The sequence below is a fragment of the Fusarium musae genome, chromosome 1 (assembly GCF_019915245.1).
Source record: "Fusarium musae strain F31 chromosome 1, whole genome shotgun sequence".
NCBI classification, from domain to species: Eukaryota; Fungi; Ascomycota; class Sordariomycetes; order Hypocreales; family Nectriaceae; genus Fusarium; species Fusarium musae.
In genome coordinates, this window is record NC_058387.1 from 1,378,554 (window position 1) to 1,402,807 (window position 24,254).

Sequence of the window (24,254 nt, forward strand, 5' to 3'; positions counted from 1 at the left end):
CCTAAACTCTCAACTCTCTCTTCTCAACACGTCACTAATCTTGGAAACTTCGCCATCATCTACCGTAACACTGCTGCAACCCCGAAACATCGCGCTTACTTCCATCCGAGTTCTTCACAGGCACGAAGACCACGTTTAGTATGTTCTGAACTTACTGTATCTGTTTGCATCAGTAGCTAACCACAGTTCATAGGCGATACCAAGGGCTGCAGATGGATGCCACTCAAGACAACTCGGCCGCTGGGCCTTCTGGTGAGGTCTGCCAAACTCTTGAGCCTGTTGAGGCGTCTGCGCCCCCAAAGACCGAGCATCGCGGTCCATCTGAGATTCTCTCAAACCCCCTGATTGATGACTTGAAAGAAGGACATACCCGTCGCGGTGTCTTGATCCCCCTCAAAACAACTCAGGAGGTTCGGCAGGATCACACCATCACTCATGCGTACATCACGCGGGCACCTACCAAACAAGCCAACGATGTCATCACGTACGCCATCTTCCAGACCCCGAGTACACAAAATGAATCATGGGTTTGATACTAACTACTGAAACTATATAGGGCTTTGCGTAACATGCGACCAGATGATAACAGCGCTAACCCCCTGCCTCATCTGCGCAGATGCTCCAAGCCCGGTGATCTTCCCGCCCACCTGAAGACTCAGTTTATGAATGACAGTTCAGTTGGACGCCAAATCCATACATCCAAATCGACATGGATTTACATCATAATTGGAGAAGTCAAAGATTTCACCCGAGAGGAACTAGTGGAGGTTCTTTCCATTGTTGAGGGTGCGGAGAGTGACCTCTTCATCGAGAAGATACCCATTCCACTACTTGCACCAACATCTCAGATACAAGCGGCCATGTGGTCTTCTCAATTTTGGCCAACAGTATATCGGAAGAACAACCCTTTGGGCCCACACCCTAGTATAGTAGCCCGCGGAACTGAAGATATCAAGGACGACGCCTCCGTATGGATGGCACTAGCCCATCGTGTTGCTTTACAAGCTAAAGAAACCGGGATCGGCGAAGCTGTCGGAGCTGTGATTGTTCAGAGGGAGGGAGGAAAAGTCGAACTTGTCGGGGTTGCTGGAGATGCTCGCTGGCATCAGGAGTGCGGCCTGCTGGAGGGTACCAGCAACCCCATGACGCACTGTGTTGTTCGTGCTATAAGCATGGTCGCCCAGAAACTCGTTCGACACGAGAGACGAGCCGGCGGCCTGCCTTTCACGGCGCCCAATCTCGAATATGACGCATTTCAAGACGGTCCATTGCTCGAGATAGAGAAGCAATGCTTCGAACAAGAGCATCCGAACAAAGATGGTTATCTCTGCCACGGGCTCGAGCTTTATGTTACCCACGAGCCTTGTGTGTCCTGCTCTATGGGCATCCTTCACTCTCGAATGGGAAAGGCTGTTTTCGCTACACACATGCCTCGCAGCGGAGGATTGAGCTCAGACGATCGTCCTGATGGAGGTGGACGAGGACTGGGGCTCTTTTGGAGACGAGAGCTCAACTGGAGCTTGATGGCCTGGGAATGGGAACGTGATGGCGTACCCGACTTGCCTCCTCTTGACCCCATCACTCATGTTTAGGATTACCACCTCCGAGGTCGATATGAGACTCATCGGCTCCGTTGCTATACACGCGAAACTGAAGTGACAGAAAAGATCCCGAAGAGCAATGATAGAGTATTACATGCCACACGATACCGCCTGCGGACAGCAATGGTCCAGGCCGATATTATGATGACGATTATCTACCACTGCCTGGCAGGGTGCGTTTTATGGACTTACTTACAGCTGTTGAATTGGCTGGACAACACACAAAGGGTTTAGATAGCTCTTTACATACCAGGTGAGGAGTCGATTAACAAATATTGGCGTTGGTCTTGTAACGATAGCTTGGGCATGGAGGAGAAAGCATTGGAAGAAGTCGGACGTGGAACTCATTGTAGCATGCTAGCTTTATTTACGCAACATGAGATGTATCAATTAACTTTTTCTTGTCTGGAATATTGACTGCCTCCTGTTCAGCTTTGCATTGTTTCATTGATGTACTCCGTACTGTATGTCTGCTACTAAAAGAGTGCCTGATGTGAATGGACCCTTGCTCCACGCGCTTCAGGACCTGCCCCTCTTTGTATCTGTGCTGCACCCTGCACCTTTGACCTTTCAAACAACCCAACCCAACCCATACCTTAGCCTCTACAAAGAAGCTCGCCAGCTCCGTGGGTCTTTCGAGATTATCGATAAGCAGGGGGCAGTCCTGTCTGTTTGTTGCTACTTTGACCATCAACATGCATCTTCTATGACTCGTTGGCCGCCGATTTCCCTCTTGTGCCGTCGTCTGTCGCGACAGTCCTGGCGTTGGAGTTAAGGCTGCATTGACGGCCACCCGTAGCTTCACGAGCTCTGTCAAAGAATCAGCAAACCACTACGGCAGGTATATAAGCGCCTCGCGACGACCTGCATCTGTACCTACCGCGAGCAGAGGACCTGTTGAACTATCGATTTTCAACTTTCTCCTTACTACCCCCACGGCCAGGGCTTTCGATCGAGACAGTTGCAGCATCGATTACGCAGATCCTCTAGACGAACACGACGCCGAAATGGTTAAGAAGCGCAACGCCCCCAGTGGTGGGTTCGGGGCAGGTTCATCGTCCAAGATGAGGAAAACGGCAAACGCTCCAAAGTTCTACGCTGTCCGACATGGAAGGGAGCCTGGCGTCTATTCGACTTATGATGAATGTCAAGCACAAACAACAGGTTTCCCAGGTGCGAAATGTGAGTAGCGATCCTATGGACAGGTGAAAACCTAGGCCATTACAAACATATTAGTTGACCAATATCTAGTCAAGTCATTCCTAACAAGAGAAGATGCACAGGCCTTCGTCGCGGGTCATGAGAACCCATCGGAGGATAAGCCGAAGAAGTTCTATGCTGTGGCTGTAGGCCATGTTCCAGGTATCTATCACACCTGGGATGAGGCCCAGCCACAAGTCACAGAGGTCTCTGGACCGAAGCACAAGAGGTTCAATACGCAAGAAGACGCGGAGGATTTTATTAGACAACACGCCAGCCCTGAGACCTGCCGACGTCTGGGTTTATCTTTTGAGGAAACGCAAGAGTACACTGGGGCCGCTTTTGAAGCTGTAGAAACATCTACTAGAAAGGTCAAGGCTGAGCCTGCACCAAGACCAAAAGCTGCACCAAGAGCTGCACCTCGCGCCGAGCCTAATCATGAAATAAATGGAAATGTACTCAGGATTTGGACCGACGGCAGCAGTCTTGCCAACGGCCAGGCTGGCTCTCGTGCTGGCCTTGGAGTTTACTTTGGCCCTAATGACGAGCGTAATCTTGCAGAGCGTCTTCCTGGCGAACCTCAGACTAACCAGCGTGCTGAACTGATGGCGATACTTCGTGCACTAGAGATTGCGCCTTCGACACAGGACGTTGAGATTGTGTCTGACAGCCAGTATTCCATCAAGTGTGTGACACAATGGGGCCCCGGTTGGGAGAAGAATGGATGGAGGACTGCAGCAGGGCATGAAGTCAAGAACAAGGACCTTGTATGCGGCGTGTTAGCGAGGATAAGAGAACGGGATGCAGCCAGGTCAAAAACATCTTTCCAGTGGGTGAAAGGACACGCCAGTGATATCGGCAATCACCGAGCAGATGGCCTGGCGAATGAAGGGGCCAGAATGCCTACAATTTCTTGATCGAGATCTTTCCATGAAAGATAGTCTGCTACGAGAATATTGCTCTTCTATCTTGGAGAGGACTTTGGTCGATGGTTCTAAAGCTATTTGCCGGGTCTATTTTACCCGAGGTTGTAAAAAGGCCTGAGCTTGAAGGCAGAGGTCTACTAACTCTTGCGGCCTGCGGCGGACATTTGGAGTCTGATCGGTTCCCTTTATTGCCATGGTATCCTTTTGGTCTGTTGTCTTTTGTAATGATACCTGCCTGATAGAGCTCATCAGGCCACGAATGAATCAAACTTGTTCAATTCTTACCTCTGCTTACGATAGAGGGTCCCTGAACTCTTGTTTTGATGATGGGATTCATGTGAAACGATTTCGAGGCTCCCTATTTGTCTAAAGCAGCTGCCATAGTCTCATGGTAAGTATTCATTTCGTATATCTCTCGGCTGACGGTCTCTTGTCAAGTCTGTTGTGCGATGTCCTTCATATAATGATGAAACTGTCAATTTAGCTATCTCAGCATCCAATGGGTAACCTTTGGACACCATGTTCGAGGACCAGGCTGAAAAACACAAGTCTCCATATGGTCAAATCAATGGCGAGGCGAGCTTTAGAGCTCTCTACATAACTCACTTCTGGTAACTTGAGTCCTGGTGGGCAGAGCTTGGAGCGGATGTGCCGGGCATGGCCTATCCCTGAATGTCTGTCTATAAGCCATGTGCCTCTGAACTCTCTATTTGATGTTTCCTAACCATGGTTCTAGCCGCGTCATACGCTTGCGTTCACGGCAAACTCGTCCCCTCACATATGTCTAGGAACGGCGAAGTTCAAACCTATTCGACTCTTTTCTTCGGCTCTATTTATATATTTTCTTTAATCCACCAATAGCTGACCTGGTGTTACTTGGTGCTGTCTGGTGATATCCAGTTGATATTCAACGGGGAGTTAAGCAATTGTCCAAATTTGATCACGATAGGACGATGAGATCCCGTTCGGCAGGGGTTGAATGCCACTTTCTCAGCAACAGGGACAGGGCTGCCGTTGTAAAAGTCCCTGGTGTTTACTCTTTACGGAATAGCCAGGATATATGCTTTCATACTAGAGAGACTCGTTGCCCTGTTCTCCTCTACAGAGTTTATACAATACGACTCACTGAGTTTACATGACACGACAGCAATCAAATGGGACGGGGCTGCCCGGATGTCGGTTCTGCAGTCTTGAGATCCCCTGGTCTACATACATTGTCTACGGCTCAAAAGAGGATATAATGCCGCCGTTACCGGCTGCTCTCGTCCCGGCGGACACAGCCTGCGAGACAACGACTCAAGATGCGTCTTTTCAGCAGAGTCGCAACCGCTGTCGTCTTGCTTCAGCAAGTCTACGGACTCAGCCAGCGACAAGTAACGCACCTCGAAACTTCACCGAAATCTCGTCTAGCCAAACGGGATGACGACACGACGGGCGTTATTGGGGGTACATTCGACCAGCTGATCGATCACGATGAACCTTCTCGAGGCACATTCAAGCAACGGTACTGGTACAGCCTTAATTACGCGAATGGCACCAACCCTCCTGTCGTGTTCATATCTCCCATCGACGCTGAGGCTGAACAAGTGAAGTTCTGGTTGCACGATGACTATGTCATTGGCGGCATGATTGCACGACGCATTGGAGCTGTGATGCTGCTGCTTGAGGATCGGTATTTCGGTCAATCGTCGCCATATCAGCAACTCACAACTGAGAATATGAAGTACTACACCGAGGATCAGATGATGCGCGATAAGGTATACTTTGCTGAAAATGTCAAACTACCATTTGCGAAAAATGATAGTGCCAGGCCGGCCAAGGTGCCCTGGGTTCACACAGGATGCTCAGGACAGGGAAATCGAGTCTTGTTCACGCAGAAACTGTCTCCAGGTACATTCTGGGCGAGCTGGGCGTCAAGCGCATCACCGCAAGCGATCTCTGACTACTGGAGGTACTTTGACGCTGCCAAAGCATATCTGCCCAAGAACTGTACAGCAGATGTCGAGAAGGTCATTGAACATCTGGACAATGTCATGTTTAACGGTAGATAGCGCCAGGATATTGAAAAAGGGCCATGTTGCTAACGCACTCGATAGGCTCGGCAGAGGAAATCCAGCAAATTAAGGAAGACTTCGGGGCTCCTGATCTCAAACACAACGATGATTTTATGAACCTCCTCAACTATGGACCACAGTCTTATCAGGGCGCTTCTTTACGCATATACGATACGTGGGAGTTCTGCGATTACGTCGAGAATGCCGTTGGTGTTACAGACAAGTCTAAGCTCCCAGGCTCAGGAGGCGTTGGTCTGGAAAAGGCACTGGAAGGATATGCCCGCTGGACTAAAGAGGTCTACATCCCTGGGAAATGTGAGGACCAAGGTCCCTGGAAGGGGGTCAACAACACGGGCTGCTTCAACTTTGGTGACGCTGACAATTTGGTCTACGCCAATAAGACACTGGCCAGTCCGGGCATTGCAGATACGCTGCAATTTCAATGGCTCATCTGTAACGAGCCTGAAGAGTTCTGGCAGACGGGTTCACCAGAGGGCACACCGACACTGGTCTCACGCTTGGTGGACAGGGAGTACTTCAGGAAGACATGTGCGCGTTATTTCCCTCCTGGTCCTAATGGAGAGACCTACGGCCTGGCCGAAGGAAAGACCACAGAATCATGGAACGCTCACTACGGAGGCTGGAGCGACCCTTCTGCGTACGTGAAGAGGACTGTCTTGGTTGATGGTCTGTATGATCCTTGGCGGGCGGCGGGATTTTCTTCTTCACAAAGACCTGGAGGTGTGCTGGGCAACAGCACCTACATCAAACACTTTTTGAATCCCTTGGGCAATCACTGTACAGATGTGTATCGTAATGCCGGTACTATTTGGCCAGAGGTCAAGGCCATCCAGGAGGCTGGCATTAATCAGATTGTGAAGTGGGTTGCAGAGTTTCCCAAGAATAAGTGAACATTAGGGGAATGAAGGACGTGGATGAATGAAATGGCTTGGGGAGTTTGGTGGTGAAGCAAAGGGCGATGAGTAGGATGAATCGCTGATCGACGCTACTAGTGAGTCCGAGGGTTTTTGATAGATGATCGTGTAAGTCGAGATGTTTTATATAAGACATGCCAATTAAGGGAGATAAAAACATATATTCCCGCGTATAGAATCTGATCTCGAGCTTGATAATTCATCATTGTCTTAAGACTTGCTTTTTATTTCTTCTTGTTCTGTATCTCCTAGACCGCCACTTATACCACGTTGGTTACTGTATCCCTTGCGTATAACCTCATTGGCTTCTCGATGATGCAAAGCTGCCTCGACTAGTCCTTTCAACTGGGAGCATCAGAAACATGCATAGATAATCATTAAGAGCTGTCTCGAAAGACGTACTAGATAGAGCCAATCAAGCTGAGTCCAAACAACCTTAGGATGTCTACAGGCCTCAAGGGTCTGTTTTGTTAGCTTCCTGCTAACTGGGTACTAACTGTGCTATAGAAATAATATGTAAGAAGAAGTATCTTACATTTGGTGTGGCATCTAGTATAACGTAGCCGGTCAAATTGGCTTACACTATATTAGACTTCTGCCAATTGCATTACTGATGTGACTGGAATATCCATAATTTAACAAAACAGACCCTTGAGGCCTGTACCAGTTAATTCCTATCCTGCCATCCCGCAACGTGCGGGCGTTGACTTGACGGAATTAGGCGCCCTAGCCTTGAACCGTTATATGCAGAATGTCTGATAAACGCTAGTAGCACGACAAGTGTCTCTCATGTACTGACCCCTCGTATTACCAAGAGGAACCGTTATCTGGTGGCGCACAACATACAATTCACTCTTGACCAATGCTACGCTATGGAGGCCACCAAGGTATGTATCTATGCTCAAACCGAAGCCACAAACCCTTCTGGCTCTTGATAATGTCTAGCTACTCCGAAGACACGCGGCAAATGCTTTATGAAACAGGGGTCTCTGGTATGAATTGTTGTTACACAGCATGCAACCGTTGACGCTCAGATAACGCACCTCGATCACATATCCCGAGCCATTCCAGAGGTAATTTCCCCTCGAAGTGGTTACTAAAGAAAACCACTATACTTCCAGTTTAATCACTATCATCCGGGATGTTTCCGTAACCTTTTGTTACAGATGCAAGATTGCGGCTGCATCTATACCAATTGGGTCAACTTTCAACCACGCCTCGCCAACCTTGTGAGGCACACTGAGAGATAATGCGGTACAACCACCAACCATATCGAAGCCAAATATGGGCTTCTGGTTACATTCTACAACAACGCTCGGCCGCGAGGATGCGACATCGGAAAGTTTTGATGTGGCTTTGCGGTTCCTTGAGTTATGATGTGAGCGACTTTGCCATCCTTGATATGTGCTGATAGACGATCCACCTCCGGCTACACTCCGAGTAGTTGGAGTGAGAGAGAAAACACCTCAACTATTCCCTCCTAATCTCTTTATTTACTCAATTGAATCAACTCTGCAGCAAACGAGGCGTTTCTGAATAGTAATCCTGACATCACACTAATTATAGGTTGCAGCCGGTAGGTTTCGTTCTATGATAGCAAGCAACTATGGTGCCATATCCCCAGTTCTAGTTTGTCACTGCTGCTGTAAATACTACCTTAGTTTTCTACCAGTTATGCCTCACCTGTCTCGGTATATGCAGACCGAGACTCGAGGATTATGTTTGCCTAACTCACCGGGCCGATCTAAGTACTCGGGCCGCCTCTAGTTGAATTTAGCAAGCTGGAGAATTAGACTACCTGACTACCCAGTAAGGAAACCTATGTGTTTGATCTTATTCGATCGCCTGCGTTAGTTGATCTGCCGTATATCGAAAGGCGAGAACTGAGAGAGAGAGAGAGAGAGAGAGAGAGAGAGAGAGAGAGAGAGAGAGAGAGAGAGAGAGAGAGAGAAAGAGAGATCTCTCATTGTCATTCCGACTAGAATAGACTATGTGATGAACGAGCATCCAATCCATACTGAAAACAGCATCATCAGAGTTTAATCCCCCACCTCTACCTCTACCTACATGCACCCTGCAGAGCTACGTTTTTCCCCGAACCCCAAGTTCAAGCTACTGGTACGATTCTCCAGGAATAGATGCAGTAGTAGTCACAATTCTGCAAAGGGATATTTCTCATTCCACCATGTTTCTGCTATGCTTTCATCTGGTAGGGTTGTTTATGTGCCCGTTGGCATATCCAAGACAAAATGGATGTTGCCGTTGACGTGATACTGGTTCTGATAACCCTAAGCACACCTCACTTACACTTGGCGTAACTCAAACTGTGCCAGCTTTTATACGATGGCTAAATAAATGGAGAACTGACAAGCACAATAACACCCGGCTTGACAGCTTTCTTTTCTTTTTGACACTGAAACACTTCTGATAGATTCTGGGAAATTAATAGGCCATTGCAAGTTATGTTTATGATCAAACCTGTTTCCCGCTCATCAATCGTCGTCATACGGATAACGCGGGCCAGGCCAAGCTGGGCCAAGTATGTATGCCATGTATGAACCGACCAGGAAGTTGCAGTTTGTTGAGTTCATCAAGATAACGGCTTACATATTTGTATTTCCCCTTTGGGACTGTTACGCAAAAGCCTGGGGAAAGCTGGGAGGTTTGCCCGCGGAGGCCGCAGCATCCACTGGGAGGGCAATAATCTAAGCAAGCTTATTATGTGCCTTATTGCAGAATCAGCATGTACGTACTGTCCGGGAGGGCAAAGCCTCATTGAAAACTTGCGCTAGAGGCTTGAATGGTGGTGGTTCGCTTAGGTATGCTTGGACGTGGGACTCCAGGGGAATGGAAATTCGAGGGGGGAGTCTGAGAACTGGGCTGGGCTGGGCTGGGCTGGGCTGGGCTTGATCCCATCTATTGGATCTACAGGGTCCTTTCTTCCAGTGGAGGATCTAGAGGATGTCTCTCGCCCACCTCCCTCAATGTCTTGAACTCCACTTATAACGAGACAGTTTCTTGTGTTGGTTGTGTCTACGTAAGGCCGGCGTTGTGGGAAGAGACAACACTGGTTCTGCTTAACCAAGACCAAGATGTATGAGCACGAGGTGAAAGTATCTGGCGCATGGACACCTCGATACCCCATGATAAAACCCCGTGAGTCAACGGATGATCGATAGTCTATGGGAGGGGAAGGACGTGTCAGCGCGTCCACTAACAGGCCTAGGTCATCAGGTACCAACTATTTCTTACTGGAAGCTTGCTTAACCCTTGTAGCATTGGGTCATCGTCCTGCTAAGGCCAAGGCATGGCACCCTCTAATTGCAATCAACATCCATTCTCATCCGACGGGACGATCGCCTTGTCCGAGTCCGTAGAATAGTTGAGATGAAGACAGGTTGTCCATTCTATAGCCTTCGAGTATCTGTTCATCTGTCGTTTTAAGAGTCACAGCTTGCGTAATACGCGAGAGGCCTCAGATGGTTTTTGGAGTTTTTGATGAGCTGCTCGATACAAGGATGATAGCGTCGTCCATCATCATTCCCCGCTTCCCGTTAATAACTTAATTTTGGGAGTGTTACCTCGTTCTATACTCTGTATAGGTACCCAATTTCATATCGTCATTGTTTACTGTGTCTTCCTGTCAATCAGTGTCGGTGTCTGCTGCCACCGGAGATGTGCTCGTCAAGCTTGGATCTACCTACTAAGGTACGGAGCAGCTTGGTATCGTACTGTGCGATTGTGCCCAGTCTTCAATTGCCAGGGAGATCCAGCGGAAGACCGGCCAAGTAGCCCCGATAAGTGCGAGACTGGCGCCGATACTGTACGGATCGCATAAACGGCCGGCAGAATACGCGTGTGAAAAAGTCCTCAACCGCACTGTTTTGCGCCGACAACGGGACCCACTCGGCCCTGTAGGTACATCTCGGATCAGATACCAGCCCCCGCCACTGGCAATGAACTTGCAGACCTACTCGCCAAAAGTGAGTGAGTCCACACCACTACCTACCACCATCTGCCTGCAAGGTCAGTCCCAGTCTCCACGTTTTCACACACAATCTGTCCAAAGTGTGGAAGAGGGACTCGCTGGGTAAACAACCGGACCCCGAGAGGCCCAGCTAAGGTACATACATACGGAACATGAGCAATTCGTCACCCACGAAGCTACGACAATAGCACAGTCCAAAGTCATCTCAGCCAGCAAATGCCTGCACTGTCGCTTATTCTGTCTCTGTTCATTCATCTCCACTACCTTAGGTACACCAGCTAGTAGTTAACAGCCTCTACTGCTAGCCCAGACCAGACAGGCCAGACAGACCATTTGGAGACTCGGAGCATCAATCAAGTCAATCAATCAATCCCGTCCAACTCTTTGCCTTCTACCTACCTACCTATTCTATTTCTCCTCATCCTCTCTTATCACCATCATCATCCCTTCCGTATCCCCCTCACTATACGAAAATTGTAATCTCTTTTCCTCTTCACCCGCTACACGCACACACACATAACGCAGTACCTACACACCTTTTAGCTGCGAACACGCACCTGGACCAGGGGTATCTGACAGCACAGGACCCTGACCGTCTCGCTCATCCCGTCTCGTTTTTCCATTGACCGACCTGCCTGGCCTGCTTGACCTGCTGGCGCCTACCGACTGTGCCCGCTGTGTTCGCGTGCGTCTACTCCGTACCATCCAATACCAACCCAAATCAATCCAATCCAACCCAAACCCAAACCCAAACCACTAGGGGCACTCGCCCATCCATCCATATTACGATCCTGCCCCAACAATCACGGATTGCCGATTTCTCTGTTTATCGATTCGACGCCCAAACTTGTCAGCAACACAATCTGTTCCCGAACAGAACAACATCGCATTTTCGCCTACGATCGACATCGACATTTTTACTCGAGCCCGCAATTGATTTTACGAGTGTTGATGCCTTGAACGCTTTTTCGCCGACTCCCCCGCGCGACGCCAACAGTAATCTGCGACGCCAAAATCAATTGAACCTACCGATCACCACTTTTCCCGTTGACCACCGGCGCCTACGGGTCGTTCCAGCCTCTCTTCGCTGGTCATGACGCCCGCTCCCACCGGCCCAGGTAGCCCTCTGATCGCAGGAGCTGCTATGTCGGGCGGCGATTTCAACGATTTTTCCGATGAAGAGCTTGGCGCTTCAAACCTCTTCGACTTTTCTAATAGCCCAGATACCCTCCAGTCATTCGAGTCGCTAGGAGGAAACGACGCGAAAACGTTTCTCACACCCCAAGAACTAACAGGGGCACCTCTTCCTGATTCCCCGAACGGTTCCTACCAAGACTCATCATCTGAAACGGCCTCCTCTAAACGCACTGCAACCCCAACCTCCAAGCCCACCATGCACCCCGCTGAAGCGATGTTGGAGGAAGACGAAATGAAGGTGGAATGGGGAAGCAGCTTTTTCAACGACGATGACCACTTTGTTTTTGGTCAAAACCACGACGATGCTTCAATGGAAATGTACCCTTTTGGCGAACCTGGAGAATCCATCCTCGAGCACCCCTACGATATGGACACCGCTTCTAGTAGCCCGGAAGGTTTAAATACAGAACAACCAGCTCTCACATCTCAGATGCCCACAGTCAGCACGAAAGCCACTATCAAAGATGCAACACCCAAGAGGAAGAAAACACAGGGTCACCAGAAAGCCTCTTCAGTATGTTCATCGCACAATTTTTTCAACCAGACGAGCCCTTTGTTAACGAACTTGAAGCAATACTCGGTGTCTTCAGCAATGAATGGATTGAAAACATCAGCATCCCGAGAAGTTTCGCCAATGTCCAATATGGTGCTCAGCCATGGCAGTTCTCCAGCGCCTCTCTTCAATTCTCCCTCGCCCAATACTCAGGTAGATTTCTCCAGAGTTGTGAATGGAGGAGTGGGAGCACAGCATGTGTGGCCAAACAAAATCGACGTGGCAACGCAACCTGTACCCGACGGCTTGCCTATGCATTTTAGCGGTCAGATGAACCAGCCTATGCCTATGCCGCAGCAGATGCCAATGCCCACACAATTCAACTTCAATGGACGATGCCAATTAAAAATCATGCCTACGCCTCTCAAGTCGAGGGTCGAGACCCAAATCCCTATCAAGATGACCCTGTGGCCATTGCCGCCTGGGGTCACTAAATTGCATCTGCCACCCCACACCATCTCAAAGCCTAAGCTGTTGTCGAAGCCAACGCCTGAGAAGTCTCCGGATATGCTCGAGCTGCATGTCTCGTTAGTTTGCACGAGTGCCATGGATGAGCCTGGCGTCAAAGAAGCCGCGCTCAAACGGGCGGCATCACACCCTCAAGGCTATCTTCCGCCTCAGCCAGACAACAACGGTTCTCAACCAAAAGGTGGCGATGTACGTATTTGCCAAGGCTGCATAACGAGAGAGCGAAAGCGCGCGGCTCGGAAAAAAGTCAAGAAGCCAGAGGAAGAGAAGATCTGGCTGCAAGACGAAGAACGCCGTGTCATTGTCTTCAACACACAAGAAGTCAAGGACTGGCAACCTCCTAGTGGCGTCATGGAGTCAACTGTTCCCGAGGGTACCATGCAGGTCGATGCTGCGATGCGTATTGCTTGCTATTGTCGGCACCATGGAGAAAAGATGGGATTCAATGTTATCTTCACCATTAAAGATTTCCAAGACAGAGTCGTCGCTCAGGCCATGTCTAATCCAATTATGATCACTGACGACCACAAGACTCACCCGATTGCTCAGGTCGCGGCACAACAGCCAGCTATTCCGGAGCCTCCCATGCCATCCGTACCCCAAGCAAGTATTGAGAACAACGTTCTTCTACCACCTACTGCCAATGGACCCTTCCGCATGTCGCCATCCAACGGCGATTTATCGAATATGCATCGAAGCAGTCAGGCCTCATACCAATCTAAAGCCTCGTCTACTGGTAATCTCGGCAGGACACTCTCACGCCCGGCTTCGCCAACCCTTGGTGGCCCGATGGCAAAGAAGAGAAAGTCAAGCGCTTCGCGAGTTCCCAATGGACTTACCATGACCCGCTTGGATACGTCACCTTCTCCGGGCGCGGATGTCAATCAGCTATCTAATGCTACATCTCCTTTTACACCTAACCTCGCTGCCTTTTCTCAAGCCGACCCGATGTTTGGACAGCAAGCAATGGCCTTCACCACAGGTCCTCCTACACCCAGCAACGATATACCAGGATTCTACGCCAACCACCGCTCCGCGAGTATGGATAACATGGCCATGGCGCAGCTTTACTCAGCACCTGCTTCAGGGCACCCGAGCCGTGCACCCAGCCCCAATGGCCTTCGAAACAGTATCGTTGGCAATCCCCAGAACCAATTTGCCCAGGCACTTGCCAGCACCTTCAGCGTGCCTACAGGCATGACTCCACTGCGAGCACCTCCAGTCATTCACAAGATCATCCCCAATGAGGGTCCTACAGTGGGAGGTATCGAAGTGACAGTTTTGGGTGCTGCCTTTTTCCAGGGGCTCGAAATCTGGTTCGGCAACCACAAAGCCACGACTACTACGTTCTGGGGCGAATCGTCAGTTGTCTGTCTACTGCCACCTGCTCCCGGCCCTGGACCTGTACCTGTCACCTTCAAGAATCAGAACCCTCAGGCCGCCCAAGCTTTCTTGAACACAGCAAAACAGCCGCCTACTTTCAATTACTTGGACGATGGCGAGGACAAGCTGATTCGAGCTGCTCTGTCTGTACTGGGGCATAAGATGTCAGGTCAAATGATTGATGCCATGGACGTCGCGAGAAGAATTCTGGATAACGGAAATGGAAGCCACTGGTCTGGCGGTTCTGATGGCGCCCAGGGTGGTTCCTCATCAGGTGGAGCCATGTTCAGCCATGCCCCTTATGCTCATCTCGAATCTCAGCTCCTGAAGTGCCTGGATCTCATTGACCTCGATGACAGCATGCACAGAACCCGCCTGGATCTCAAGAGACCCACCGGTCATACTATGCTTCACCTCTCCTGTTCGCTAGGTTATCATCGCTTAGTTGCAGCCTTGCTGGCCAGAGGTGCAAACCCTGATGCTAGAGATAGGGGTGGCTTCACACCTCTTCACATCGCATCGATCCACAACCACCCTGAGATCGTTAGAAGGCTCATGCTTAACGGTGCTGACCCCACCATCAGGAGCGTATCTGGACTTTCCGCCTCCGATATTGCTCAGTCGCGTGCTGTAATCCATGCTATCCGCCGTTCTCAGCGACATGCCCGATCCCGCAGTAGCGGTGGCTCTGGTTCTCTTCACAGCCGAGCCAGCAGTGCCACTTCGCTCCGATCGCTCTGGGAGCCTATGACTAAGATTCACAGTCACGAAGAGCCAATCTCACTTGATTCTAGTGAGGAGAGTCCAGAGTACACATCGGGAGATTTCGAGGATGAGGATCCCGATGAGGATTCCTACCTGAGCATGAGAAGACCCAGTGGCTTCAGGCAAGATCGTGAGCGACCCAATCTTCGCCGCCAGCAGACTAGTGAGATGGAGGAGGAACTCGCACCACCTGCTACAACAATGGCTGCTCTCAAGGAACAGTTCCAGCAACAGGTCCACCAATTCCAGCAGTTCCAACAGTCGATTGCCATGCAGTTCCAGAATTTCCCACATTTCCCTCAGATGCCTCAAATGCCTGCATTGCCTAACATGCCTGGCTACCAAGCACCCTTCATGCGACGAGTCCAGCAGTTGATGCCAGGTATGGCAGGTCCCCGTGCTGATGGCGAGCAGCCTCAGCGCTGGTGGGATTCGTCTCCCAAGGCAACCGCTCCAGCACCTCCGGCTTACGAGGAGATCTTCCCCCAGGAAAGTCTCGACCAAAAGCATGAGTCAGCTGCCCGAGCTGCTGTGGAAGCTGAGGCTGATCAAAAATGCGCGGCCCTGTTCGACCAGACCACATCTACTGAAACCGAGTCGGCTGATATTACTGAAGTCACTGAAGTGGCTGAAATCAAAACTGAAGAGCCAGGAGTCCTCAAGATTGGCCGAAAGAACGCCATTACCAAGGAGCAGCAGGAGCAATTCCGCAGAGCACATGAGGTCAAGATGAAGAGGATTAGCAGTGACCACAATCTGTTCTTCATCTGGGTAAGTCACGTCGTCTATCTTACATGCATCCCAGAACTAACCAAGATACAGATCCCTCTCCTCCTTGTAATGATTTGCGGCATGCTATACAGCTACTTCCCTTGGCTCTTTACCTTTGCCTGGGCTTTTGTTCGCTCGCTATATCAGAACGGGCTCACCAAGACACAGCAACTACTTCAACAAAACCTACCAGAGCGGGTTCTTGAAGGTATTGAAGTTTGATGATTTATGATGGTGTTCTTCATCACTTGTTCGCAATCCCAAAGCGTATTTATTTCTCCTACGGACTGGGCGTTTATTATTTGTTTTACCACTTATGACCGATACAACCTGTTTCTTCTTTACACTATTGTCATTCGTTCAGGCCTGTTGGGTCCTAGCGTACACAGAACTATTATATCTTCCAGGGCTACTACACAATGTCCAGAACGACCAACGTGGGATGGAATTGGACGGAACAACTCAATCAGAAATACGAAGCGCACAGCGGGTCGACGCGAACAGAGCCCTTTCTTGAGATGAACTTGGACGGGCAATAGAGGTGACCTTTGAAATCGGGGTTTATCAACTGTTTTTAACACACAACTATGGGAAGTCTCCTGGGCAGATGGCTGATTAGGGAATATGAGGTGTTGATGTTTTCTGGTTATGGATCTCTGGTGAATGAAGTGGTTGAAGATTTTGGTGGAATGTAAGGAGACTGTGTATTCATATAGGTATAATCGAAAAGGCACAAATGAACTGGCTTAATTGATTGATATCTCTTGGTAGTCTGTCAGATTTCATTGTGTGTTTAAACATTGCCAGCCAGACACTTTTTTTAATCCCAATAAACATGCAAACCCATATTTAAGTAGAGAGCTCTTGCGATATTGCTCGTGTATTTCATCTTCACCTGGGCTACTTCGATACATCACACACACACAGCATCGTGTCATGGGAGAATCGTTAATTAATACATATGACCCCCAACGCCGTTACCCTTCCGTCGGCCTTGATCCCAAGAGCACAGGCTACTTATCAGACAAGGACCGTGTTCCACCACTGTTCCCATTCCCTCCCAAGATCAAAACCTATACCCCCTTCCCAACCGATACCCCAAGTGCAGGAAGCCTCTATCCAACGGATGAGGAGACATCAGAAAAATCAATCATGTCGCATGTCATCATGGATATCTCCCACGTGAATATACAAAGAGTAATTCGTTCGTAAAAGTCCCAGAAACAAAAACAAGGTCATGGCCGCGTCAAGAGTCGTTCGATCCGCCGCTGCAGAGCTTCTGAGCTAATGCTTCCATCTCACCACCGCCATTATCCGCTGTCCATAAGTGTCTCGCGTGCTGTTGTATGTTAACAATATAGTGAAAAAATCAAGACGCCAACATCAGACTAATAACGAGAGCGAATTGCTGGAGCCGTGTTCTCAGCGTCTTCATCGTAGGCGGTAAACTTTTCAGGAATGTTAGGAACCTTTGGGATGCCCCTGTTAGCATTTGGTACGACACTGAGTCCTTCCGCAGCGCTCTTTCGCGAACGTAGGATTCGCGTATATTGGACCTCTTGCAGTGGCTGTCTAGACTCATCGATGCTCCTTCTAGAAGCAGAACCAGGTCGGCGGTCGATGTCTAAGGAGCCTCGACCACCGCCTCCAGGAAGACGGCCTAGGACACGGCGAGCGAGTGTGTTATGCTCCTTGCTAGCTCCATGAGGCCCCGACACACTACGTCGTGGTGAGAGCATGTTGCGGCGAGAAGCGACATTTCGCAGTTTCGGTAGGGTGATATCTCGAGAAGCAGACTTACGTAGCTTCTTCTTTGGGGTTGGAGGGTCACGAGATGCATTCTCCTCTTCATCCTCAGAGTTTGAGTCGGCTGCTGCGCGCTTTGTTCCTCGGGAGGAGGCACTGGCAGGTGATCGAATAGGAGAAGGCGCACGAGAAGCCGAAGGCGTTGCTGCTCGAGATCCTCTGGTCTGTCGAGGCGGCTGCAGATAGTCTCGCGACATACGGCCTGTATAAACAGTTGGAGCTGGGGCAGCTCCAATGGGAGTTGGTGGTGGAGCACTGTCAGAGATTGGGGGTGTGAAGAACCCCGATGCAACGAGCTCTTCATAAGTAGCAGCTCCTGGGCCATCGGGACGTAAGTGGTGCTTCTGCAAGTGCTTGATCTTGGTAGGCGACTTGGGTGGTGAAGGTGCATCGTAGTTTGGGGCATGGGGAATACCATCTTGAGGCGTGGTGGCTCGAGATAAGGCGTCTCTAAGAGATGTCGCATGAGGCGGGGCAGATAGGTGGTGTGAGGTCTGAACAGAACCGGGAGGTGGTTGTCTAGTAGACTGAATAGCATGAGACGAGAAGAAACCTGAAGCCATCAAATTGTGATAGTTGGCCAATATCTCTTCTCGGCTGGGCATATCCTCCCTTGGAGTCTCTTCCACGGTCTTGAGCTCCGCAGGCCCATCTCTAGAACCATTCTCCCTCTCCCTTTGTCTGCCTCGTTGTTCAGACTGATCTCGCTTACGGCTCCTCGACCTCTTCCTTGCCCCTCTCTCTTCTTCATTATCCCTCTTAAATCCCAGTCTGCCTCTCACCTCATCCCAAACTTGACCCAGAAGTCTTCCTCGCTTGACCTGCTTGTCGGAGAAGTCGTCGCTCATCGGTCGCGAATTATTGGATTTGATGCTTGTCAGAGCAGGTCGCTCCAGAGCAGCGCGCTCTTCAGGGCCCAGAAAGTGCACTGGGGGCGCAGCAGAAGTCCTATCATTCATTGAGCCTTCCTGAAATCGACTCGCACTGAGTGCACGTCGACTTTTCGGCCGACCCATTGGGAAGGTTTTGTATGCGTATGGCGTATAAGTTGTGATACAGTCTTAAGCACGATTACGTCGGTATGTTATCTCAACGATGGGGACGGGTAGAAAAAACGTTGAAGGTTTAGACTAAACTCAACACAACATGGCGAGTTTAAAAGATGAGTAAAAAGGTGGCTTAACAAACAAGACGCATCTGTAAGACGTAGAGTTGATCTGGTCTACTAAGTAAGGTAGCTTGGAGAGAAAGCGGAGGATTTGTTGACATTGGAGTACACGTGATTTCACCACAGCAACGAGCAAGAACCTAGGAGCGGGGATACAACGTACCTGCAGCAGTAGCGAGAGCACTGACCTGGAATGGAAGGAGGTAGGGAGGTACGAGGGTACTTTAATCGTCGGAAAGCCAAAAGTGGAAATACAGCTCCAGGTGAATTACCGAAACGGAGATTTAATTTCCTTTGTTTTAGACGAACAAGGGGTCGAGTGACTCGATGACTCGAATCGTCGATTTCAGCTTTGGAAACGTGATCTGGGAACATATTTTGACTTGTGACTGGGCATATTTCCACCGTTGAGCCAGAACAACTATACTCACTCACATCTTATTCCTGCCAAGTTGCCTATCCATTCCATCAGTCCTGGCCTCGGTTGTCCAAATCGAATTCAGATTCCAGAAGAATAAGTCTGTGGAGCATGCACAAGTTATGTCGATCCGAGTATACAAGCTAGACATGGATATCTGGTCGACAATTCACTTCTCGTCTTCCGCACCGACAGATCGGTAACTATGATTCACATGGTACTGGACCAAATATGGCATGAATCAATGAATGATATGATTGTCTGTGATGGCACCTGTTGAATATCGAATCCTTTCCCAAAACCTCCCCTACTAAGGATTTGGCTTGTACGAATAAAATCTATGGTCGTGTGCTACCAGCCCCATCTGTGAAGTCTTCGTTTCGAGTTTACCCCGGTATCCCGGTCTTGTTGCTCGAGTCAAGTCACACTGTCCCCCAGACAAACGTCGCAGATTGTGAAGTGAGATAGAATAACGAGGAAGTGAAAGCCTTAGTAGCACCAGTGGTCAAAGTAGGCAAGGTGGATCAATGTAAATAAGGATAAAGAAAAATAGCTGTCGCAGTGGGTGATCGTCTGTGATCATAAGAAACAAAACCAGTCGTATCCAAATGTGAATGGTTCTGCTCAAGGAAATCTTTGCTGGATGAAATAATCCGGGTCCAATAAGTCTGCCATACCCAAGACTTCAAAATCCACATAATTGCGCCCAAACTCCTCAACATTGCGGTTTCATGCGTCTTCCGTCATTCCAAAATCGCCCAATTGATAGAAATACACAACACTAGAACGCCAAAATCGATACTTTTCCAGTGATGTTTCAGATGTAGGTATCTACTCGTCATAATACCGGTTGAACTGGACGGAACTGATTTGGCCATCGGCTCGAGAGTACCAGCCTTGGTCATGATCGGGGCTATAACCACGGTGAGATCGACCGTAGTGAGGATCCACTTGTCGCTGACCATTGTGAAGTGGGCGGGTGCTCTGGGCAAAGACGCTCTCGTGCTTGCGCTTACCACCAACATTGATAGGAGGTAGTTCAGGAGCGGGGCCAGTCTGTGGCTCAATAGGAGGTAGGGGCGAAACAGGAGAGACGAGCTGGTCTATCTTGAGAGCCGGGAGGGAAGTCTGGCTGTGCATAGGTCGAGGGCGAGGTGCAGCAACAGGCGTGGGTGGGTATGACGGTCGCGAGTCTCGGCGATGGTGACCTTCGGTGGAGTAGACGGAAGGTGAAGGGGGAACGTAGGTGCTGGTAGATTGTCTGCGGTCATACAATTCGTGCTTCAAAGATGGAGCTGGTGAAGGGCACGAAGGAGGAATGTTGCGGTTCACGTAGCCGTAAGGCGCATCCGTCTTGGAGTATGGAGACTGAGAAGTAGGAGCATAAGAAGCACTGGGCGGACCGGGCGTTATTTGCAGGCCAGGTTGGTGAGCATATTGTCGTGGTGTTGGGTACTGAGCAGCAGAAGAATCTCCGAAGTCGAGATGGCGCGATGCAGATGGAGCAGGCTCATAAGAGGGAGGTGGCGGCGGCGGTGGCGGATAAGCATCAACCATCGACGGTCGGCGAGAAGCGTCGGTATAAGGAGTTCGCTGTTCGCTTGAGTTGCTGTGAGATCGGTTTCGGATACTATGAGGGTCTTCTGATGCTGGAGTGATAGTTCTTCTGCGACCAAAGTCCTCTTCCCGACGTTCGAACCCGTTTCCACCACTGTTGCTGTTGCCAGCACCAGGCTTGCTTTCCCTCTTCCTCATTCGAACATCTCGTCGAATTCGAACTCGGCAGCCCTGGTCAGCAACAGTCTTGCTGAGTTGAGTACTCTCCATCAACCCAGGAAACTTCTTAGCGCTATAGACACTGAAAGGGTCGGTCTTGATTTCCATTCTGTAGTCGACTCCGGGTGGAAGATCGCCATCGGCAGGTTCCAGATCAAAGTCTCTTTCCTCCTTGGTGGTCTCAAACAAACTGAAGGTCAGTATGTAAAGGCCCTCGTGGCGAACAGAAAGATCGGGAAAGATGAAATAACCAGCTTCGGTGGGACGGTCGAGATAAGCCATGCCAGAAGCAGGAACACCAGTCAGAATGGGTGGGTTACCAGCAACTGGAGTATTAACTCGACCGCGCGCAAGTGGACGGGCATGCTCGAGACTGGCATAGAGAAAGAAATTGGCGTTATAGTCAAAAGTGATATCCTTGCCCTCTTCCACACTTGGTCCCTCGATAATCCGAAGCTCGACAACCGGAGGAGGATCAACAGGTCGGCGATCACTGTTGGCTATAAATGGTCAGCACGGCAAGCAAGTAACAAGAATGAGAGACAAGACGCTAGTGTGCAGTCAAGACCCCCATTCCCATGTCAGTCAGCTTACCTTTTGAACCAGAACCGCAGGCTCGGGCACGCTCAGGTTGCTGCAGAACAGTCATCTGATACCAGAGGCTGCGGTTCCCTCTTGTAACTCTGTGAATCCTGTTGACAACATCGCGCTTTGGCTCGGCAGGAATCGAGGATGGTGTAGCCATATTGAATATTAATGAGGCGCGTGAGAACGCGCTGACGAAGAGAACGATTGAGAATTGAAGTAAAGTCAAGCCAAGCCTATCAATCAGACGTTGTCAGTTTGAGACCCAAATTGACGGTTGACAGTTAGTTGATCACACCGGCCGAGCGGTCATGCAAGCGAACAGAACCACTCGATTGGTATCCGACAAGTTAATTGTTCAAACGGTTCAAAGAGGGATTTGCACGTTGGAGGTAATGAATGGTTGGTTGGCTTCTGGCAGGGAACTCACCCTCAATGTGAGACGCCCGTTAATTAGAAATATCGGGTCGGGCAGAGTAGAGTTCAGTATGGAAATTGCATGAGTGTATTGTAGTTTGTCAACTCATTCACGGACGGAGGGCAATGACCGTGATTGAAGACGGTAGAGGTAGTCGAGTTGGAGAGAAAGAGAGCGAGACCTCAACGCGACATACGAGAATTAGTCTAGAGGAAGGAAGAGGACAGGAGGAGGAGTAAGGTGAGGTAGGTAGGTACGCCGGACAAGTGTAGGTATGAACGAGTAGGGGGGAGTGAACAAGAAGAAGGGGAAGCGAGGAAGCGAGAGGCCGGGGGCAGAAGCCGTTGAAGAGGCAGACCCAGGACCGTAGACAAAGTGCCTTAGCGTATGGATAGCGTATGTCGCTAAGAGACACTAGCGAACAAGCCTGTGCAGGGGACTTTAAACTGGGAGGATGCAATGGAAGCAAGGCCCATTCCCAGCCAGCAGAGAACCGAGAACGTCAAAGTTGGCTGAGTGGAGCTAAAGATACAAGCTGAACAGGCCAGAAAAGCAGCAAGCAGGCGAGGTTGGGTACGTAGATACTGAACAAACACTATTCCCGTCGGTCCAGTGCAGTCAGTGTATGCAGATTTGGACGAGAGAATGGATGGATTGGTACGGAGTAGACTAGATGCAAGCGAGTACAGTGCGTGATCTGGGTATGCTAAAAGCCCGCGGCACCGCGGGTAAATACGTCGTTCGCTGGTGGAAGTAAAACTAGATCCATCACTAGAGGCAGACAGGACCAGAAAATGGCGGAGTTATTTCTAAATAGGGCAGGGTGATAGTTAAGGTTAGACTAAGCATTCGGGCACTTGACAGAACGCGAGAGAGCGAAAAGATGGTGATGATGGGAGATCCATTCGAGGTAGGTGTGTGTGTGTGTGTGTGTGTGTGTGTGTGTGTGTCTGATGGAAGGGTCCCTTGAACCTCCGTGGGCACAGACAAGAACAGGGATAACACCTAATGAATGAATTGAACAACGATGATGGTGGCTTAATTGTAGCTAGCCTAGGCCCAGGAGCCTGGCTCAGGTGGCTACAGCTGACTCGAACCGCCCACGGACGCTCTCAAAACGCCCCGTAGGCCACTGAGACTGGCCAAGAGGAACAGGCTGATCGCCTGGGATCTTTGGTCTCGGGGTCCCATTGTTGGGGTGTTCGTCCATGGCCAAGGAGACGGGACTTGGGATCGGCCCAATAAGAAGCTGTTGTTGGTTGAATGCAACCTTGGAGGGGAAAAGACAAGGCGGGAGGCTTGGATGGAAGACCCAGGTTCCGAGATCCAGTCAAAACTTAACTTCAACTTTTTAACTGTTTTTTTTTATTCTTCTGGAATTCTCAACCTGTCACTGGTGATCGCGTGTGTTGACGGATTCGTTAGAGTTCAAGGGCGCCAAGGCTCGTGGCTTTGTAGACTTTGGTACGGGCTCCCGAGGACCTTAATTCTGGGTAGATTCAGCCGAGACGATCAATCTCATCAGTGGCGTCTGCACAGTGCCAGCCTTGGATTTCCTGGCAGGCACAGAATACGACTGCGACGGTTACAGTTACAATTTACTTGCGGCTTGGAAAGGGGCATGATGTGATGTGATGTGAGATTTCGGGTCCGGAGCATTTCTGTTCTACGGCAAATCTCTTCCTCACCTTGCTCTGCCTGGTCTTGGTACTGACTGGTAGGACTGGCTGTACTTCAGATTTGGCAGAGCAAAAGTGCAACTGTAGCGTTGCAGCCCGGGTTCGGCAACGGGAATACGTACCCGTAAAGGTGAAGTGCTCCGGGCGACAACAGCACATTCGTCTGGGATTAGTTTTGCAGCCTCGGCCTATCACAGTTGCAGTCGCAGTTGCATTTGCATTTGACGGTGCAAGCGAAGCAGAAGCACGCAGTGGCATCGCCAAGGATAGATGTGACTGGTTCTCCCGCGCCCACCATCCCACGCTAAAGGAGCCAGATCCCAGCCCAACAACCAGACGACTTCTGAAAGGATACGATATTTGACGAGGAACAAGGTGAATGACAAGAAAAGAAAAAAAGAAAAACTACGGCATAAAACCATGTTGCAAATCATTGTCAAGAGTGTATGCATATCTTGATCCCGATGCTGTACGTTACCGTACTACCCTTTGCTTTATGCAAAGGAAGCTTGCTTCGGACAGACGGGAACCGAGATGTGAAAAAGTACATACAGATCAATTTC

The 24,254-nt window shown here is 49.9% G+C and overlaps 6 protein-coding genes across 6 annotated transcripts; 4 read left to right on the forward strand and 2 right to left on the reverse strand.

Moving 5' to 3' along the window:
- Positions 1-212: 212 nt before the first annotated feature.
- J7337_000437 (uncharacterized protein) lies at positions 213-1,592 on the forward strand (the record flags this gene model as incomplete). The annotated part of the gene is made up of 2 exons (XM_044818190.1): positions 213-484; positions 557-1,592. 2 exons carry the CDS (start codon positions 213-215, stop codon positions 1,590-1,592), a joined length of 1,308 nt encoding a protein of 435 aa, XP_044685892.1.
- Positions 1,593-2,608: 1,016 nt separating this feature from the next.
- J7337_000438 (uncharacterized protein) lies at positions 2,609-3,718 on the forward strand (the record flags this gene model as incomplete). Its single annotated transcript, XM_044818191.1, has 2 exons — positions 2,609-2,783; positions 2,853-3,718. 2 exons carry the CDS (start codon positions 2,609-2,611, stop codon positions 3,716-3,718), a joined length of 1,041 nt encoding a protein of 346 aa, XP_044685893.1.
- A 1,310-nt stretch (positions 3,719-5,028) lies between these two features.
- J7337_000439 (uncharacterized protein) lies at positions 5,029-6,692 on the forward strand (the record flags this gene model as incomplete). Its single annotated transcript, XM_044818192.1, has 2 exons — positions 5,029-5,770; positions 5,824-6,692. 2 exons carry the CDS (start codon positions 5,029-5,031, stop codon positions 6,690-6,692), a joined length of 1,611 nt encoding a protein of 536 aa, XP_044685894.1.
- Positions 6,693-11,797: 5,105 nt separating this feature from the next.
- Positions 11,798-16,063, forward strand: J7337_000440 (uncharacterized protein; the record flags this gene model as incomplete). Its single annotated transcript, XM_044818193.1, has 3 exons — positions 11,798-12,415; positions 12,473-15,841; positions 15,893-16,063. 3 exons carry the CDS (start codon positions 11,798-11,800, stop codon positions 16,061-16,063), a joined length of 4,158 nt encoding a protein of 1,385 aa, XP_044685895.1.
- Positions 16,064-17,229: 1,166 nt separating this feature from the next.
- On the reverse strand, positions 17,230-18,663 carry J7337_000441 (uncharacterized protein; the record flags this gene model as incomplete). Its single annotated transcript, XM_044818194.1, has 1 exon — positions 17,230-18,663. The coding sequence occupies one exon, from the start codon at positions 18,661-18,663 to the stop codon at positions 17,230-17,232; it is 1,434 nt and encodes a 477-aa protein (XP_044685896.1).
- Positions 18,664-20,064: 1,401 nt separating this feature from the next.
- Positions 20,065-21,754, reverse strand: VE1 (velvet protein; the record flags this gene model as incomplete). Its single annotated transcript, XM_044818195.1, has 2 exons — positions 20,065-21,509; positions 21,604-21,754. 2 exons carry the CDS (start codon positions 21,752-21,754, stop codon positions 20,065-20,067), a joined length of 1,596 nt encoding a protein of 531 aa, XP_044685897.1.
- Between the last annotated feature and the right edge of the window lie 2,500 nt (positions 21,755-24,254).